The 21628-nt window shown below is 38.6% G+C and overlaps 1 protein-coding gene across 1 annotated transcript; it reads right to left on the reverse strand.

The window, feature by feature from the left end:
* Window positions 1–15: 15 nt before the first annotated feature.
* CCPG1 (cell cycle progression 1) lies at window positions 16–21116 on the reverse strand. Its single transcript, XM_054273065.1, has 9 exons — window positions 21028–21116; window positions 16685–16756; window positions 12732–12846; window positions 12184–12263; window positions 11771–11978; window positions 7470–7733; window positions 4376–4497; window positions 1931–3342; window positions 16–755 (listed from the first exon to the last, which is right to left on the reverse strand). The coding sequence occupies exons 2-9, from the start codon at window positions 16742–16744 to the stop codon at window positions 578–580; spliced, it is 2439 nt and encodes an 812-aa protein (XP_054129040.1). The 5' UTR covers window positions 16745–16756; window positions 21028–21116; the 3' UTR covers window positions 16–577.
* Between the last annotated feature and the right edge of the window lie 512 nt (window positions 21117–21628).

A 21628-nucleotide genomic window follows, 5' to 3' on the forward strand; every position in this document is an offset into this window, starting at 1 on the left:
TTTATAATAAAAGACTTTTACCCACAATGTCTCTTTTATTTTTCTTCTACAATATGCAGATATGCAAGACATTTCAAGTGTTTAAATCAGCACGCTGATTAGAATGCAGCACAGCAAATTCTTCACAATTCAACAGGCTCTTGAACCCCCCCAAAGACAGGAAGCAAATATAAGGTTACAGAACACTAACAAATACATTACCACAATGTTGATCTATTTTTTGAAGGATGAGATGAAGTTAGTATATCAAACACTGGAGTTAGTAGTTGGTACATTATGCATGGCTCAAGCTTTAACTACACTAATGGAATGCAATTAAGCATTTTTTCATACACAGGTCATGGCATGCCTAGTTTCTGCAACAATACTGCTGGCACCCAAACTATCTTTACTTCCAAAGAACAGTTAAAGCAACGGTACAGAATATGCAAATCAGAAAGCCTGACTTCTGCCTGTTAACAAAAATGTGTAAAAATCAAATTATTCAGAAAAAAATTTGCATTTTGCTGCTTTGTTGAAAAACAATCAGTTTCCAGAGAGCATGTGAATTTTAATCTTAATTTTTACAATAAATTACTCAGTATTTTGGATCGAAGGGTAGTTGCCCCAATTCTATTTCAAGATTTGCCATGTGTCTTCCATTAGTGCGACCATGTTTATGCCATTTACCTTCTCTTTTATTACGGTGTTGGTACTTCTGAGCTTGTTTTTCATGTCTGGAATTTTCAGTTTGTGTAAAAGGTCTTTTAGGTCGACTGCAAGGAGTAAACAAAAGCTTATTACTACTAAAAGCATTTTATAACACAAATACATTTTCAAGTACAGCTTTTAACATGCTGAGGTTCATTGAAAACAAAATTAGTATTTAGTTCTTTAGCTCCTTGTAAGAAAAATTGGGGAGGCATTTCTTTGTTTAAATCATCAATAAGATGGTATATACAAAAGAAATGCTTTCTAAAAATAAAAATGCAGCTGGTATCACAAGCTTCTGTATAACAGTATCAGTAAAAGAATTTGGAATTGATTTTCTGCAAACTGAAATTCTCACAAATTAGGTAATTAACTTAAAGTTCATTTGACAATAAATTAGGAAGATGGACTATAAATAAAATCATAAACTTATGTGTTTGCCAAAACCACATTAACTGGGTAGCTGACAATAGGACTATTACCTTCATGGTTCACCTTTCAGTAGGAGCAAGAGCTACATTACATAATACTTAGTAACCCCAAAGTAGTTAATAGTTCAGACTTGAGCTGCAGTAAAGTACATGAAATGATAAATAATACAAGTGTAAATTTGTAAAGCCCTGAGAACACCTTTAGATCCAGGAAAGGAATGTAGGAAACAATTGACACAAAGAGCCATTGTGAGCAAGTCTGAACAAAGCTTAGTCAGGGGCAGGATCTGAACTAAAGCCTGCTGTGTGATGAGCTCTGCTCTGGACATACAGACTAACCCAGCATTACCCTCCTCTGCAGGAGAGTAGTGACATGTATCTGCCAGAACATGACTCAGACACACCTTAAATACACTCAAAAACCTCATTCAGCAAAGGACAACAAGGAAGCCCCAGTTAATGCTCCAAGACAGTTCCTCATTCCATCAGATGGGCAATCAGAGCTGTTTGGTCTAAAAAAATCCTACTGGCAGCTCCAGGTTTCTAAAGAACCCAGCAGAAACATCAAATTTTGCTATGCACACACACAGAATTTATATAAAGGTTCTACAGATCCACTTTATATAACATAATCTAATATTTCCACTAAGTCCTTCAGAAAATCTTCTAGCATATGTGTGTGTGTATATGCATACATACCCATACACACACATACCTGCTCAAAGACCATCCATTACAACAAGGACATTGGTTGTCTTTACAAAGAACACTTCTTTGTGTTATCAAGTACAGGAAACATGGAAACAAACCTGGGTCCATACTGGGGTGAATTATCATAATGGAAGTAGTGTCTGTAGACATATTTATCCAAATCCTCAAAAACCTTCTCATTATTACTTTGGTATTCCTTCATATCTTCCAGGTAATCCTTGACATCATTAACAAAATCAGTGAACAGCATCTGGTCATGTATAAACAATCCATTATGAAAAAACTTATTGATGAAATTTTCTAGCTCTCTCCAGTGATGAAAGTTATGCACAACTTGCTGCAAATACTTTCTCATTAGCCGGTTAAATTCATCCACCCTGATGGGATCCGAAACTCTGTTAAAGAGACTAAGGAATTCTTGATGAGCACATTCAAAAATACCAGAGCAGCCCTTTAGGGCAAACTGATGTTTTCTATTACACAAATGATCATTGAGACATTTCTGGGAATCTGAATCTTTTTCATATGTTGTAAAATGATGTTTCCTTCCATTTCTGGATTCTTTGGGCATGTGAGGTCCCCTGTAATGCATGTGCTTCAGATTCTCGTAGGAGTTATGGTCTCGGTAAAAAGTTCGAGCTTTCTTGTTTGCCTCATATCTTTTGTCACTTGATGACTTCTCTTTTTCATCAAAGATGTTTTTTGTGGTATCTTTGAAGTGTCTGAATGTAGACTTTACAGAATCAGAGAATTTTTTCAAGTTTTCTTTCACTGCTTCTTTAGCCTGCTTAATCTTTTCTTTATGGTGTCTTACAAACTCTTTTGTGGAATTTTTCATAGCATCAAAAGTTTCTTTCACTGAACCAAAAAACGTCTCCTTTGACTTCTTTCTACTCTTACTTTGCCCTTTAGCACCTTTCTTCTGTCCACTTTCATAAATTTCTTGTTTTTCAGACTGGTCTTTTGCTTCAACATACAGCTTCTCCCATAAGTCAGAGCGTTGTTGCTCAAAGTTCAGCTTCTTTTCCAGTTCTGCCAGTCTTCCTCGCAGAGTTTCTATTTCTTGATTTTCTCTTAATGTCTCATCATCATCATCATCAGCACTCTCAGGTGTTTGACGAGAACTTAACTGTTCCAGTTCTTTCTTCAGAGCTTCTGTAACATGACGTTCCTTGTCCAGTTCTCGCCTTAGCATCTGTGCCTCTGCAAAGAGTGTTTCCTTTTGCCTGAGAAAATTGCTGTTCCTTTGCTTTTCCTCTTCCAAATGCTCCCTTAGTTTCTGATTTTCTATTACAATAGATTCAGTGCTACTACCTTTATCTTCTAAGTTTCTAATTTGTTGTCTTAGCTTCCTTAATTCTTCCTGAAGTGAGGCCAAAGCTTTTTCTTCTTTCTCTAGAGATTCTCTTAGGTGCTGATTTTCTGCTGCAAGACTTTTTTTTTGAGAATCAAAGGATTTCTTCTCCACCTCAGTAAAGGTCAAACATGTGTCAAGATCTCCCTTGAGTGACTAAAAGAAACAAAAAGAAAAGAAGCAGAAATACTACAATGAGAATTGTTACAACTTTAGCTAGAAAGATGAAAAACCAAGGTAGCCCAAACAGAGCTTACTTGTCATTTTGGATGCAATGAAACATGCACAGCCAAGATGCAAAAATAGAGCTGGTTTGTTTATCTCAGCTGGGTTTGTTTATCACACACTTTCTTGGCAACAAAGACCATGTGAGAAACTCTCCCAGCCAGCCAGAGGTCACCACCCCTCACTTGTATTGGTTTAACTAGACAAAGAATAATCAGTTGGGTACATGAACTCTTAACTCATAACATCTTCAAAGGCAATCAAAATGTGCATCTTTGCTGTTGATTTATGTTCAGCAAACTGGACTTACAGATTACCAACAAAATTAGCAGAAGCAAAGGCATTTAGCTGTTGGGGCAAAAATTCACAAACTGATTTTTAATCAAATCTGAAAATATCTGTTTGTGTAACTATATACTACCACAAAAGGAGCTCCCCAGTCTGTTGGCATCATTGACAAGCTCTAGAACATACTGAATTATGTACAAATGCTGCTAACGGACACATAAAAAAAAATCTGAAAAAAATACCCACTCCCTAACCATCTCTCTGGATGATGCAGCAACAAAAAAACAGAAGTATGGTTTAAATACTCAAAAAATTAATAACTATTGATAATTTAGAAAGCGAAATCACAAAATCCGTATGTTCAACATGGTTTTACAAGCATTTTCTACTTCAGTTGTCCTCATTGATGACAACCTGGCACTGTGTCACAGGGAAACAGTCTCTGTGTCCAGATAACTCCTAGACCACAGACATAGAACCCAGTATGTTTAACCACATTCCGAGAGCAAATTCAATCAACATAAACATTTGTCAAGAATTCAGAGGAAAGTTCTCTGAAAGAACTTGCTAAAGACAAAAATTAAATGGATTTGTGTGAGAAATTCATTTCACTTTGTGTAAAACACACATACAATGACAGAATTATGCAATGACTTCCAGCTAAGCTCACACCTACCCCCCCTCTGTGGTGCACTTGATCTCCTTGCTCTTGTTGGCACTGGTAAAGGTCATCTTTCAGATCCTTTAATTCACGTGTCTTTGTCACCAGCTGCTGCCGTTTCTGGATCTGCACTGTACCTACAAAGATAAAAAAGTTTATTTTGATAGACTGACTTAGAGTAAGGAGTTAGAGGAACAGAGGCACCTAAACATCATCTTCATTCTCTCTGGAAATTGAGAAGGATTCTTACCTTGCCATTTCAGCCCTGTCCTTACCAGTAACTGTTTAGCTGTAGCAAATTTTTTTCTTTCAATGATAAACCATTTCTCAGACCCAAAAATCGGCTTCTACACTGGTTTTTCATTTATAACAAATAAAGGAATTTTGGAACACTACATAGAAATAAATTAGATCCAAACCAACAAGTTATGCAGGAAAGAATATTTGTGACTTCTCTGTAAGTTTTTTAGAAACATGCAAGTCAACCAGGATAAAAGGGAAACTATTGGTCCATGCATTATCCACTTCAGAACTCCAACCTTGACTGTTAATTGAATTACATGAATGAGAGGGTATTAGCACAGTGTTTAAATTTTCATGCAGAAATACAATTATTACATACTGCTCACAAAGCAGCAAGTATTTCAGGCCCTTGTCTTGTCCTTCTTATCCATAAGCAGAGGCTGCAGAGTAAGCACGTGTCCTGTTTTTCAACTGCCACACAAAGGCTGAGACACCCTGGCTTTCAGAAAAAGTATCTTTGCTGTACTAGCCACCAAATTTTCTTTGTCAAGAACAGTTTCTTGACTGGTACTTCCTCATCTAACATTTGTCCTCTAAATCCTAACACTGATGTAGTTTTTATATATTTGCTTTTTAGAGTCTCTTGAATTTACTCTAGAGAAAAAGGCAACAGCAATTTTTAGGTATTTCTTTCAAAACCATTGCACCATAATCAGAGATCTATTTCTGTATTTAAAGGCAGGGGGAGACATATTGTAAACAGAAGAAATGCTCTAACTACACTTCCGCTGATGAATGTTTTGTGCTCTCTTCTTTTTTATCTATTGTGAAGTGTGACCTTAAAAAAAGACTGCTCTATTAAACCAAGCTGAACTATAATAGTTCAATTCAGCAACGGCAACATTTGCCTTCAAGTAAAGGCAACATTTTTACAGCAATGATGCAGAGTCCTAGTAAACACTTCTTGAGAGCACAGATCCTTTTATAAATGAATTCAAGTATACTGACAGTAAATTTGGTTTTAATATTTATCTTTCATAGATGCTTTTGAGGAAGTCCATCAATCCTAACAATCTAAAGCCTGCATCTGAAAAATCATCATTTAGCACAAAGGGTTTATGTTGGGTAGAACCTGAATTACAGAAAACACTTAAAGCTCTCTTTTTCTCATTATAAAAAATCGTAATTTAAGTGCAGTAAGCAAAAATGACATTTAGCAACACTAAAAATGAACATATTGAAGTGCCATTCCTCAGTAATTGGTTTGTGTTTCCAGCTGGTACTCTAAGTCACAGTCTCCTTCAGATTCTTTAAGTAACCAATCCAAATCCCTAGCATTATAGCTGTAGTCCCCCTTGCAGTTTCTGGTTAAAGAAAAAAAATTCATCTGAATGTCCACAAGGAGACATTTTTCTGGCAAGGACCTTCTACCTAATTTAAGCTTTGCCTGTTACCTGAAAAGTTTGTGTTCATTCAGTTCTCCTTCCTAGAGCATCATAAAACCAGTTAACTCAGTTTAATATTGATTAGGATAGAGTTGATTAAAACATATTAATTAATCTAATTAATCTAATCTACTTGCTTTCTGCATCTCTAAAAGTCTTAAAGGGGCCCTAGAGCTCTAGCTAAAAAGAAAATACTATCCTGATATTGACCCCAAAAAAATGAAAGTAATTTTTAAAAAAGTTACACTTCCAATCCTCTTACATGACAATTAGCCTAACAGTAGAAGAGTGCTGTGGGAAACATTCATTCCAAGCTGAATCACAAAATTACAAAGTAGTCCTCTAGGGACATGGATTCTCCCTGCAAGTTTGTGTTGGAAAAAAAAAACAAACCTAAAAACAGGAAGATGGAAGCAGAACTTCACTTCCTTTCTAGTGGTAGAAAGATAAGTTATCGCATAAGCACAAAGAACTTTCACTTGAAGAAGCAAAAACTGAAGCCACACAGAGCTGCCTTCCTTCTGCTGAAAAATGCAGCCATCACTGTCATCAATGATGGCAATTTTTATTTACAAGTACAGATTCAATAAATGAACAAGTGAATTCCTTAAAAAATGCATTACCCTGAGTCCACATTCAAAGTGTATTTTTCATCCACAGATCTCCAAGTTCTTTAAAAAGATAGTATTTATCAACACCAAACTAAACACAGTGAAGTGATTATCAACTGAGATCTCATGTTTCCCCACATGCATTATCACAGACTGCTGTGGTCACTGTGCTCCTCTATGCCTCTAGCATGCCAATGCTCATCAAACAGTTTGCACACCAGTTACTACTACATAAAATGTATTTGTATGATTGGATTAGTTGTTCCTATAACCCCCCACACATCAGCAATTCCTGAGACTTGATTTCTTGTTTTATTTTCCCAATGTAAGTATGCATACATATATGGATGTGTGTGTACACATACACACACACAGTTTAAAAAGTTAATCTGAGTGCAAGAACAGCATCCACAGTACATCACTCAAGGCTCTTACCTTCAGGCTTACCTAAGAATAAAAAAAATGGGATCAATGAAAATTAATACAAATCTCAAAGAAGCGCCAAAATTGAAATCCCTAACGATCAGTCAACACTGAATCCAAAGAGAATGATATCCCCATCTCCAATGAATCACATGCCTTTTTAGAAAGGCATATTTTCATATAAAACTCAGGCAAAATCACTATTTACCCCATTACTGTACAAAGTAGTGTATAGTGCATACAGTTGCACTGCTGAAGAACCTCCCTGTACTACAGCTGCAGTGGCTTAGGTCGTTAGCAGAGAACAAGACAAAACACGGCAGTCACAATAAAACAGCATTTGCTGCACAAGATGTGCACTGCGTGCTCTGCCCTCCCTGAACTCACCGTAGAAGTGCCCGAAGCCCATGCTGATGGCGATCACCAGCGCCAGGACGATGCACCTGTTGAGGCCGCTGCCGAACTGCCGCTGCTGCTGCTGCTCGTCCCGGGCCGGCTCCGCCTCGGGCTCGGCCGGTGCCGGTGCCGCCCCCTCGGGCTCGGAGCCCGACACCCCCCGCCGCCGCGGGCGCCGCTTGCGCACGGCCGGGCTGCCCTGGCTGCTGCTCTCATCGCTGCTCGACTCCTCGGGGCTGGCCTGCGAGGAGAACACTGAAAAGCAGCACACAGCCGTGATTAAAACGCATTGAGTTCTGTGGTAAAGAGCAAACTGAATATCAAGATCCGTATTATTTATGCAAAATAGATCTGGTATTTATCCTTGAGAACATTAACAAAACAAAATTAAAATTCTAATGATATCGTTTGTGCTGGAAATTACGCAATGTGTGCTCTTCAAAGTTAAAAATTAATTTTTTAAAACTAAATTATAGAGAATCAAGAAATCATCACTAAATAGCTGTATGGCACTTCCCCATACCTTATCATTCACCCATTACAAAGTGTTTCAGTCAACCCTGCCTCCTAAAGCATCTACATGTACTGCCCCTGCAAATTCTTGTGAAGTAAAAAGACAAAGATTTCAGTTTTCCTTCTCTTGCAGCTATTAAAACTGAAATACTTAAAATGAAAGAGCAATATCAAGGCTTGCTAAAAGAAGGCCTCCTAGAAGAAAGACATGGTTTTGTTACATCCCCTCAAAAAATTTCATTCTGTGATCTGCATGCAACTGCAGAAAAAATTCCATTACAGTTCGATTAATGTAGCTATTAGAAATATTCAAAATCAATACATAAATTTATTTAAATATGCAATTTTGTTTTCTTTTAATATCTACTATATACTATCTGTTAACATCTTTACCCACCTTTCAAAAAGCCATTTTCAACCACTACAGCACAGGAAAAAATCCATTTAAGTGCTTTTCTGTTTGTTCTTTCCCAACACTCTTCTATTACAGGACTGAAGTTTTGGTAAAATTGGACAAGATTTGCAATAAGAACAAATTCTAACCTTAAAAAATACCTTTTATAGATTTTTTCAAGATTATATCTATTATACCATTTGTATGTTCATGTTCTAATGGCCCAAAAGGGCTATATTCTAACCAGGAAAATAACAACAGAGCTGTAATTGCTTGTTCCTATTTGTACAAATGTTTGCTGCACATACTGTAAATAGATTTCTATAATGCAGTATATAAGTAATTATTATTTAATCTCCCTCCTTTAGAAGCGTAACCTTCAAGTGCAAGGGGAAGCAGTAGTAGGGTGGAAAATAGCTTTCAAGTATCTGCATTCTGTACCTAATTCACATGTCTAGAATAAATTCAATGGGATCAGTGAAGTCTCTAGACATGACAGAGTTCTCCTGTTTGGACACTAATTTTGCTGCTTACAGTCACACAATGCTAATGCCCCTCCTAAAATATGGTTGTTCATTCTCTTATCAGACATCATTACTCAGAATGTAAAAATACAAAGATAGAAAGTCTGTCCTTGAACAGTTCACAACTGAAAAGTCATTTGTTTGAGCAAAGCCATGCACACACCACTGAACAGATAAGAATGCCAAGCAGTGCTAGCTATTATCTATAAAATGCATTACCACTTAAGATTCTTCACTTAAAATAAATTACAACTCGATAGAGGTGATTGCATCAAGCCCAGAAAAGATTATCAATTAGTATATGGAACACTTCTAATTTCCAAGTCCATGGACAAGCAACATGACAGATTATGAAAGACAACTTCCTCCCTTAATAAAAAACTCCATGTTAGTAAATCAGTCAACCCAGACTTAAACAGTGACTTGGACATGCAGACACTTAAATGAATTTCTATAGCTTAGGAGAGAAGGACACCATTTTAGACCAAATCATTTAAGCAGATGCATACTTCCCAATCCTGGAAAACAAAGGCAAACATTCAGAATGCATTCCTAGAATGCAGAGGTCAGACATTATAGAGAAATATACAGGACAAACTTAGTAAGAGGTGTTTTTCTTGCTCATCTGTGGGGCTTTGTAGGGTTTTTCAACAACCAAAGAAGGTTACACACATGGAATACAAAAGTGGTTAAGGAACAAGAGCTGCTTTTAGCCAAATGGAAAAATTCTTTGATACACACTGGACAGCAAAGAATAAGAAAAGAGGGGAAAAAAGACAATCAGAAAGAAAAATGCTGTAAGATACTTAAAGCCATTCATAAGCACTTAACAGCCAAGCTGTCAACAGCAATTACACTTTCAGGCAAGAATGACACTCACTGCCTTACAGCTGCTGCAAGAATTCAGTACAAAGCTGTGCTCTAATAATATCAGGATAGAAAGGATACACATAAAACCAAGTGTGATCACAATAGCAGCCCAAAATCCTAGTTTCTACTGTGATTTTGAAGTGTCAGATCTATACCAGCAATCAGATTAAGTCAGTTGACATTTCTGCACAGACACAGCTCAGATACAGTTCACTGTAGCATATGGGTATTTCTGCTGGCTGAACTTCATTTATGAAGCAGTATTAAAACATTTCTGCTTGCATGATGAAGACAATCTAAACAGGAACTGGTTTGCAAAAAGAAGTGGCAGAAAATCCTTGTAGAATGCTTTAGTATCTACATTAGGAAGAATCTGAGGCTCATCCTTTTCCAACACAAAAGAACACTCAACAGGAAGTGGATGACAAAGATCTCTGTTGCCACTCTTTGTCACCTCTAAAACTTCAGCATTTAAAACCCTTGCAAAAGTACTCCTGCCATTTTCTGCAATACTTTATCAGCTGAATGCCCAGCACTAAAGGCCATGCTGAAATCAGCTTACATTAGAAGGAAGAAATTCTTTTTGCTAGTCACACGCAGGTTTGGAATCCAACAAGAACTATCCAGTAAAACAATCAAGCACACACATTCAAATGTATTACAAACCTTACTGACGTCTGCTCCAAACCTACATGCAAGGTTAACATCTTTTTAAAGAAGCACATAAGACACCGAGAGCTTAGCCAAGTTCTTCAGTGAGGATTGGCTTTCAGCATCTGTCTAGAATATGACTATGACAAGATCAAGTCAGGTTGCTATCAAAAATTGTAAGAACACTCCATGCAAGCCTTAAGCAATCAGCTTTGCACAAGCTGATCAAATGTAATCACACCACCTTGAAAAGGAAGACTGCGAGACACATGCTCTTTCACCTCATTTCCCCATCCCCTTACACAATCAGGAATCTTCCACAGCTTCTCCAGCCAACTGACTTTTGTGTACAAAAACACAGGGGGGAAAAAAAAAGACATTTTTAGAACTCATCCCTAAAAGAAAAAAACAAAGTCAACTAAATTTAAATTTAAAAAGTAAGTCAGATTCCCCAGAAGACTTAAAGAAGGTGACAATTTCATTACAAATGTTCACTGATTATAATTAGACACTGAGCTGTCACTTTCTGTTTCCAGTGGAAACTATGCAGATACATGAACATTTAATGATGCTGTATCCTACTCTAAGATAAAACAGTATTTTAGGTAAAATCCTGCTTGTATAATAAACTTAATTTGAAAGATAAAAATCAGCAATACAAAGGTGCCATAGAGAACAAAGAGAACAGAAGAGATTACAAACAAGCAGCCAAAAAGAATTATAGAGGAAGACTAGAGAACTAGAGAACAGCAACAAAACGGGAAGTTTTTGGTTTGGATTTGATGGGGTTTTGTTTGTGGTTCTTTATTGGACAAATATTCATCCTCTTCCTCCTGATTATAATGCACTGCTTATTTCAGTCAAGCACTGGGAGTATCTTAAATATATAAATATACACTACATAACTGAGGGTGGTACAAAGTTTTTATAGTCATACTGCCTAGTCCTCATGGCACCAAAAATCCTCTCCCACTTGCTAGTCATTTATGCCAACTCTTATATAAAGCCCAAAATATTGCCAAGAGAAAACCTACAATTATTCTGTGAACTAAAAGTAATTTTCATTCTCCAACATGTGCTACAAATTAACTTTCCATTTAAAACAGTGAACAATTAATAAAAAAGATTGCTTTCAATTAAAAAATTGCAGACATACATTTAGACAAAATTGAAGAGGGCACCTAGAGTTTAGAAAAACTCTAATACTTGGATATGTACTCAACAAAACCATTATTTTATTCCTCTCTCCATAAAAAGAAGGCTCCCTACCAAAGACTGGTTTGGGTTTTTTCCCTGGTGACATTTTTGCACACAATTGCTTAGGACTCTATTGCTCTTACCAGTTTCTACATGGGAAAATGCATACTGACTGCTAGAGGAGGAACCCATGTTAAAATCCTCTGAACTCTGAGCTTCTTCACCATCAGCAGGAGCTTCCTCCTGACTCTGAGTTTCTTCTGGTTTTGGAGCTTCAAGTGTAACAATGTCAGAATCATCACTAATAGTTCCAATGCAGGACCCATCATCAGGAACTTTTTCTTTATTTTCCTAGGGAAAGGGACAGTATGAGAATTATTCAGACACAAAAAACATGAAGTAATTAAAACAAACAAACAAATAACCAAAAATTGATAGGAACTTCAGGAAAGGAAAAATTTGTGTCTCTATTTTAATGCCTTCAAAACATTTCTTGCCATTGACAGATGGGGCTTAGAGAAGCTTCTAAGTAAAGTAGTCTGTTAATGTAATTTACCTCTGGAACTGTCTGAGTTTCCTCAAAACCAGATAGTGTGTTATCTACTGCTGGGATCTCTTCATCATTGTTGCACTGAGCTATACGAATAAAAAGAGGAAATAAACAAGCAAACAAACACGGGATTAAAAGCAGCAACCACACATTATGCCCACACCCATATAATATTAAAATACAATGTCATAAAGTTATTTTTTAGGAGTACAAGCATTGATGGTTCCTTCCAAATTATTCTTATTTGATCTATGACATTACTAGGGAACAATTCTTTTATCAATAACACTTCTATAAACGATCTTACAGCAACACCAGTGCACACTATTCTAAAGTATGGACAAAATGAAAAACATTCTACTAATTTCACACATTTCAGGAAAAAATACTTTTATAAAGTCGATGACTGATCATTTTCCATAACACTGGTGAAGCAAATACCCTGAGAGATGTCCACAAAGCATATAAAAATCTGTTGAAAATACCAATTTTGTGCCAATGCTGCAACAAATATTGATCTATTTTATGTAACTGCTCCTCTTTTAATATCTTACCTTGCACATCAATTGCCTGCTCCTCTTCTTGCAAGGAAACATATTCTTCTGAAACAAACTCATGGTTGTCATTTGTGCTTCCATTTTCCGAGGTCACTGTCTCTATGTCAGAACCCTGAAGGTGAAGAGTTTAAATGGACATTACAGTTACTGGGGTTTCCAATAGTAAAGTAGGAAGAAAAGATTACAAAGAAAACAGAATATTAATAATAAAAACAGAAGCAGAAAAAGTGAGCCTTTAAAACTGAAGACGACTTTGAGCTAAAAAAAGCAGGTGAAATACCAACTAATTAACTAGAGTGAAACAAGTGTTAGTGTGTAACTAACATGACCAAGGTTAAAAAAAGTTAGACAAGGATAATTCTAAAGGGGAAAAATGACAGCAACTTTGGCATTAATTAACAACTACACTGAGTATTTTAAATAACTATTTTTATTGTCTTTATTAGATCTGTTTATTAAATGGAATTTAGAGAAACAGAGGAGGTTTTGAATATGGGATCTAATTCTTGTTCTCATCTACTGTATGCAAATACACACACCCTCCCAAAAATAGAACTTTCAAGCATATCAACATGAGCTGCAATAAATACTACTACCAGGAAAAACTATGTATAACTTCACTCCATCTCAACTCCTGCGAGAAATTTTGAAAGGCTGCTCATATAGTACATCTCTGACACCTCAAAAACAAATATTTATACAAACTCTAGATTGGATTTCTGTCTTTAATCCAGAAAGGAGCCTTCGTTACTGGTCAGCAGCCAGGCAGCAACAACACCAGAGCACAACAGGAACTGCAAATAAACAACACCAGGAGACACAAGGTACTAAAGTCAAGCAATATGCTTGACAATTCCAAATGTTTAATCTTTATATGGTAATTTTGGTTTAAAAACACTGATGAGACACCAGTAAGGCTATTAGCAAACTAGAAACATGCAAAACATAACTGAAAAAATCCTAAGTCACTCTGATCCATAAATAAGTTGAGCTGTTTTTGTAAACAGAGATAGTTATTTTTGCAACAGCAGGTGTGAAATTACAGTAGCAGCAATACTTCCAGATCAGTTTCCCTGGATGTCTCATTTCAGGACTCAAGCAAACATGTATGCCTTTGTTTTTACAGAGCCTGTACTTCAGGAAGATTAGATACCTCAAAAAGTGCATAAGATACATTCTATAATCATGTTACAAAGTTATGTTTCTTTTATAAAGGCTTCAAAATATAACTCCTTTGGTAAACTGTTAAACACTGTGTATCTTTTTTCTTTTTTAAACACATTGTATCTTTTTCCTTTTGACTACGTAAATATCTCAACTTTGATTTGATGTGTTTTGCAGAAATTCACCTCTCATTTACAAGTAATTTACTATAATCTAAGTGAAATCTCAGGAAAGAAAATACAAAATTATTTGAGGTTTTTGGGTTGGTTAGGTTTTATAGATAGATATACAGGTTTATTATGTGACAATTTTCTCTGGTGTGACAGAACCACTTTCATTTCTTAAATTGCGAAGAAGAAGAAGAATAGCAACATTTCAGTTTGCCCAGGCTCCACAAGAAGAAAAACATCAGGAGTATTGCTTAAGACAGATTACAATTTCAGCTAAAAATCCAAGTTAATGGGCTAGCTGAGTACATGGTTAAGCACACAGGTGGGAATGCATGAACACTCTGATCCACTTCATCTGATGCTGGACCTTCCATGTCAGCAATAGCAAAGAGGTCAAGAAAAGATATTGTCACCTCCCTACCCTCCTACACAAAATTAGCAAGTCCTTTCTCAGGAGCAGCCCAGCAATGCAGAGCACTCTGACTCTGCCCAAAGCCCACCCTCAGTGCAGCAGCCACAGCTGCTGGCTCCCTTCAGCCACAGCCTGGCCAACAGCCACTTCCTGCCCCTAACTCACTGCAAAACGTGTCCACAAACAGATTCCACTGTGCCATCACCAATACAGGTCACAACAGCATGTGAGAAAATCATAACTCAGTACTCCAAATTTGTCTAACCCACAGTTCTACCCCTGCCCTAAAGATCCAGCTCAATTCACTGCAGTGCACAGAAGTCCACATCCCCCTCCATGGGCAGTAGCTGTGTGAAGGGTACCTGGCCATCCCATCCATTCTGCTTTCTTTCTGCTCAGATTCAAAGCTGTCCTACCAGAAGAATGCTAATAATGGCAGCTCTCAAACACCAGTGCTGCCCCATTTTTATTTCACTGAATCAGAGATGAATAACTGGGAACACAAAATCTCCATGCCACAGAAATCTGTTCTGCTTTGACTAGACAAATCCCAGCCATCCTACAATCTTGTGTTATGTTAACTTATTTAGACAGCATAATTCATTTGCAGTTACAGTGTAAAATAACCATCCCAAGAATGAAAATAAAGTCTGCACTTCACAGCTGAATAACTCAACTGCTGAACTCAACCTCTAAATCCTTTTACTTTTATCTGAGCTCTGTGAGTCCAGCAGCCTGTTACACTCTTGTAGCCCTCTTGGCCTTGAGGAATGGAGTGCATGAGTTTTCTGTTTCTTTTGGTGACAAGATGCCCAGCCTGTCATCCAGCCCAAAACAAGGAAAAGAAGTTTTAACCATCTCTTAAATACCACTTTGCTGCCAACAGAAATGAAAGCATGGCCCAATATTTATAAACTTCAAACTGTATCACTTGTGACAAGGAACTGTCAAAACATGAGTGCAATCACAGGTTTGTAATAGCTTGGTTCCAAATTTCCCATTTTCATTATAATCTGCAAAACAGAGGAGTGTGCAATGAAAAACAGATGAACACTATGCATGATTTTCAGTCATTTTTTCCTGCTTTCCTCCTCTGAATGAAACAGCCCAAGCACTGGTCCTTGAATTTCTGGAGCAGGCAACAAGTAGATGCAGGCGATACTAAGTGTCATTCCAGGAAAACTGTCAACCCATCTGTCCTGAGGATTCTGGCTCAATGGCCTCCTCAGTTTAGAAGACAATGCTAAATACATAAGAATCAAACCAAACAAGGAAACCAACCCACCCATCCTACACTCACACACCAGCCAAGATCTGCAGAGATACAGAAATCCTCAGGACTAAAGGAGGAAAGGATACTGGATACCCAAACTACCAGGAAAGGCTTCTCAGAGGTTCTGAGCAACCCAGGCCTGGTTGTCCACTGTGGGAAGGGAAGATAAAACACTTTTCTTATCTACATTCATGTGTCTGCTGTACATGAGCAGGTGTTGAAGGCACCGTGTCAACCAGCACAGTCAGGGCAGTCATTTGATCAAACCTAAGGGCTGACCCTGCCATAAGACTCCTGCTCTCCACTGACAGCACTGATTTCATCCACACAATGCAAACCTTGAAACCAACAGCAGATCCAGACACCTGTCCCATCATAGTGCTGGAATATACACTTGTCCCTATCTTAATTTTCTGTAAGGAAGACTATGTAAGGACTGAGGGCTGCCCTTGAACAGCCACTGCTGAAATTAGGATCAGATACCTTAGTGGTAGAAAAAACTTGGGGAAATCATGGAATCATTCCCTCTGCACAAGATATTTTTCCTGCCCAGTATTCCGAACTTTGTTTGTTTTGGTGAGGGTACAGATTTATCAGGAGGAGAAAAAATACATTAGAAACAACAGACAAGTTACACAGCATGCTAATATTTTCAGGCAGGGTGAAACAGAAGAATGCATGCCACTAAAATTCTACCAGGTCTTCAAAGTAAAACCTTTGCAGAAAAATTAATTATTTTAAATATGAAAATTTTTATCAATTATAGTAAAAGTATATATTTTTTTAAATAGTAGTTTCATTATTTACTTCTAAATTGCTCTTCTGTATTCTCTGCTGATATGCAATATCCACACAAAACAAGAATTACTAAGCTGAAATAGCATTTTACTGCTTATAAATGACAGAACTGTACCAATGTGAAACTGAGTACCTCGTGATTGATGACAGTCCAGCCGCAAGACGAATCACTGTCACTGGAATTTTCAGACATTTTCAAAGCACACTGCAGGTAAAAATAAACTCTTTTAATATGCAAGGCACACAATTTCACTGCTCTATTGAAAAATAAATAAGCAGAAGAATGGAAATCATGATGTTACAGAATAATATACTAACACTCAAATTGTTATTCTGGAACTTAGGAAAAAAAACCAGAATAAAAGTTGGGAAAGAAAATATATTCTTTTGTACTTATTTCCTATTATCTTCTTTATACTTGGAGCAAATATAGTTTTGCTAGGCACATAGTTATTTCAGCCAACCAAAAAGCCCTTAGACTAGACACACACACAAAGCTAGTCAATAAATTAATAATTAAAGTTAAAAAATGACGCTATAGACAAGTTTTAAGACATGAAATAATTTCTGCTTGGTTACATGCACAGAAACTACAGTTTATTCAAGAAAAACAGTGTGAGGTTTTTTTGAGAAGAAACAGATTAAGATCTTTTGGAACTAATTTTCTTCAACTACTGGGCAAAATCAATGTTTCCTGCTTCTTTCACTCCTTCACGCTGATTCTGAGGAAAACTGAGAGCACCTGGCAACTACAAAAACAAAATGAAAATAACCCAAAGTACACTTTTTTTTTTTAATAATATTACCAGATGACTGGTAGCCACTTTCAGAAGTCCAGCTGCAGCTGTCTATATATCTTTTCTCCTTTTTAACAGGAATTTACCAGGAATACAGAGTATTCATTAACATCATATTCAATCACTTTTTCAAGTCTTTAATTAGCAAAAAGGTTTTATAAAGAAGTTTAAAACAGTTTTTGTTCCTTGAAAAAAAAATATTGAATTTTTATATAAAATTGACTATGGATTCATCTTCATGGGAAAAAATTCCCAAAATTTAACAATTTCCAATTGATTGGCTGTTATATGCATCAACATAATAAAACAGCCAATGAAACCATGGTTCAATACAGCTTTTATCACACAATTTCAGACACCTGCTGTATTTCCCACTCTGAGTTAATTCCAGTAAGAACACAGAGGAAAGCATCTATGTGTTTAAATTTATTTGCTCTCCACTTTATTATCAATCCTGCCTTCATTCCTGGTTTCTCAACACAGAAAACATATATAAAACTTTGAATGAGAACATCTAAGTACACTAGTGTGGCTGGAAATGGGCACAACAAAATATAAAACCTCCAATTGCATGTAGGTTTCTCTCAAAACACAGTAAACGTGTCTCAGATCTCTGCATTATGGTAGTTACTGCATGTTTTTCTAAGATAAAACTATTTTCTCATCAACTTCTACTAATATATTCACAGTTCCTCTGTAAAAAAAAAAAAAAGGCAATGGTGACAATCACAACAACAGTTTAAGCAAAAATATTCACTAACAATCAACTTAGGTATGAAACTTAAGAGAGAAACTGAATTTCTGGTTTTTTATAAAGCCCTACTTTGAATATGGTTGTCATTTTCCTGTAGATATTTTTCTTCCTCCATTAGTGCTTTTCCTGGAATCTCAACCAGGGTATGTCAGGTTGGGAGGGGGTGGGAAGAAATCTATTTTGGTTTGAGTTGTTTGGGTTTTTTTAAATCACACTGCATAAAAGGATCTTCTTTTCTTTTCAACTGTGATTTATTTTTAAATCATACTTCTTCAATCATCAAAATAACAAATGCCCAAAAGGCAAAGACTAAGTTCTGGAGCTGACATGTGACAACGACATCTGCTTGCTGTCATTAATTACTCTAAATGTGACTGGGCATCCAGCAGCAGCAGCATTCCTTTCATAGGAAGGGAACTCCCAGCACCAGAACTCGTCACCTGGCAGAAATATCACTGGCTGCCTTGCAAAATCTGAATTCTTAAAACACAACCTCAGGGCACCAGTACAGTTTGATACCAGTGCATCTACAGATTTTGAAATCCCATATTGTCACGGCAGACTCTGTGCTGGGCATTGCAACATCTGTCTTCGTCCAGCTAACTCAGCATTTCACCCTGGGCCTGGTGAACACAACAGAGACACCATCCTGCTCTCCCTGTCCTGCCAAAAACACACTGACAGGTAACTGCAGAAACACAAAGGCATCTTCTGCTCTGAACATACAGCCATGGCTTTGGGCTCCACATAAACACCTGTCCTCCCATCCCACACAAAAGTTTCAGCACCTCCCTGGGTACCAACATCATCAAAATATATTAAATAAACAAACAGATAAACAAGCAGGCAAACAATCATCATTTCCTATTGCTCGCTTGTCTTGATAAATGGCCTTGAGTTAGAAGTTATTTCTTTGTATTCAACCAGAAGACTACACTAATAGTGCATATTTACCTGCACACAGGTGACAAACCACCAAAATAGAAAATATTTTTATATCAGTATTCTAATTAATATTTTAAGTATTAAATATTTTAATATTAAGAAAAATAATGGAATTTTTAAAAAGAATAATCAGAAGAACACTAAGGTTTATGGCTAGAACTGCTAAATTTAGCCAAATTACAATAGATAGATAGCTTGGCATCAGACTGAAGAGCATCTCTAGGGTAAATGCATTCCTACAGGTATATTCAGCAAACATACACGTGTAAAACAGTTACCAAAATTAAAACACTTTATTACTCAGATCTAAAAGATCAAAAAGACCTACAAGCTTTAATAAAAAAATTACCTAGGTACAGTGTTCCTAAACTTCAACCATCAGCTAAACAGCTTATTTCTGCAACAGATTAATAAAATGCACATAATCATAACTCAATCCAAGGTCAAATTCAATCCCCTAAGTACACTGAAAAACAGAAAACTAATTTGAACCCAATGACTAAACTGACCCACTCACAAACTCTTCTCCAGTTTGATTCTCCAGCAAATGACAAAGACCCACTAAGAACCAATATGCCTCTCCAACCAACCTAAAGGGGCTGGAAATGCTGCCACTGTCTTCCTGAATGCAACTTTAAAAACAAAAATAGCTTTGAGCAGGAGTTAAAAAGACATAAAGCCTTCAAACTTCCTAATGAATCAAGATGACACTAATGGGTTCTAGCCCAGTAACAGCAGGGATGACTGGAGGATACACTAGGGTGTTACACATCTCCTCTCTGCCAGGCCAAGCCAGAAGGAAAGAATGGGGAAAAAACCCAACCAAAGCCAATCCCGTGGTGCCCTGGTTTTGTATGCTCACTAAGCATCTTCATTGTCACTTCTGGCATCATCTTCTTAATTTCTGTGTGGACAAATTAAATACTCATTATGCTCAGAGTGCAATTTGTATGTATTTGGGGAAGGGGGGCAGGAACTCAGAAGCATTAACTATTTTCCTATCCTTAGTGAGATGTAAACCAGAAGCATAAGGTGCAAAAGTTTACAACCATGTGCATTGTTGATAACACAGTACGAAGTTATCCCAGATATGTATATAAAAATAAATCTGAGATACCACATCCTATTTATCTACTGTAAAGCAAAATAAATACCAGTCTTCAACAGGACCACTCCAGTGTAAATAAACCCTTAAGATCAATCATCTAAAAAAAGAATTTCCAAGACTAAAAAATAACCTTCAATAAGCACTGACAAAGATGAGTAATGGGCACCAAAGAAGAATATGAATGTATTCTACAGAGTTTGCTGTGCTGTCATTCCAAGTAAAAACTCTCAGCCCTCTTCTACAGTCGATTCTTTGTTGCACAACAGAAATAAAAACAGGTTCAGTGCTATTAAACTTCAGCGTTCTCATGGAAGTTTATTATTTCTAAGTGGTTATTTCTTCCCCTAAGTAACATTCTTCTCTAAGAATATATTTAGCAACCCATACTGAATATAGAATATTTCCTTGTTATGAAGGAAAGCCAGACTCCCGCAAGGCTGGGCATTCCCAGCTCAGTCCCTACCCCAGTACGGCGCAGGTGTTCCTGGAGCGCACCTGAAGCGGAGCGCGGCCCGGCGCCAGCGCAGTTAAAGCGCCAGCGCAGTGTTTATGAAACAGAGCACCTTGCATCAGCCGCCGAGGCAGCGGCAGGCGATGGCAGAGAAGGAAGTTGGCAAACGCCAGCGCCCGGGGCCGGGGCCGGCACGGCGGTGACCGCTGCCCGGAGCCCGCTCGCCCCCCGAGCGGCGCCGCGGCCCCGCGCGGCCCCGTCACCCCCTGCCCGCTCCAGGAACGGCCGCCCGGCCCCGGCGCCCCGGGCTCTGCCCCGCTCCGGGCGGCCCCTCCCCGCGGCAGCCGCCGCGCCCCCCGGAGCTCCCCGCGGCCGGGCCGGGGCAGGGCGGCCGCCCCCGCGGGCCGGTCCCGCCGCCTACCTGAGCGCGGCCCTCGCGGGGCCCGGCACGGACGAGGAGCCGCGGCCGCAGCCGCCGGTGACGCCGTCACAAACAACCCGGCCCGCCCGGGCCGGCGCCTGCGCGCGGGGCGGCGTCCGCAGCACCCTGGCGAGCGTAGTCCGCGCCCCGCCGCGGCCCGGCGGCCGCAGCGCCCAGAGCGGCCCGGGCACCGCAGCGACCGGAGCGGCACCGCAGCGCCCGGCCCGCCCCGAGGCCCGCCCCGGGCACCGCCATGGCAACGCCGCGCCGCCGAGCGCGGGCCCCGCGGCCCCGGCGCCGGTTGTGCCGGGCGGGGGCTGCTGGAGGCCCCTTCAGCGCGAGGAGCGTTGTGCCGGTGCGAGCACGGGAGAGCCGGGCTCAGCGACAGCCAGCTCTGAGGAGACGCGCTCCGGTGCATGCCAGGAACGCTAGTACTGAGGGAAAGGACAAACAAACAACCAGCACCCACAGCCTCGCCCCCCAAAAAACAACCAAAGGAACACCCCAAAACTTGCCACTCCCCACCCCCCCCCAAAAAAAAAAAAACAAACCAAAAAACAACAACAAAAAAAACACCAAAACCCAAAGGTGCTGTATAGGG

The sequence above is a fragment of the Melozone crissalis genome, unplaced genomic scaffold, assembly GCF_028551555.1.
Source record: "Melozone crissalis strain CALT ecotype California unplaced genomic scaffold, PUWL_Pcris_2 ptg000014l_1, whole genome shotgun sequence".
Classification (NCBI taxonomy): domain Eukaryota; kingdom Metazoa; phylum Chordata; class Aves; order Passeriformes; family Passerellidae; genus Melozone; species Melozone crissalis.

What these genes read in the sequence shown, in the direction of transcription:
- CCPG1 (XM_054273065.1), bottom strand. Translation starts at nt 16,744, where the DNA reads ATGTCTGAAAATTCCAGTGACAGTGATTCGTCTTGCGGCTGGACTGTC. An exon ending in GGACTGTCATCAATCACGAG is followed by an intron (nt 12,847 to 16,684) that starts GTACTCAGTTTC and finishes CTTCACCTTCAG; the next exon opens with GGTTCTGACATAGAGACAGT. An exon ending in GGGCTTCGGGCACTTCTACG is followed by an intron (nt 4,498 to 7,469) that starts GTGAGTTCAGGG and finishes TTATCTTTGTAG; the next exon opens with GTACAGTGCAGATCCAGAAA.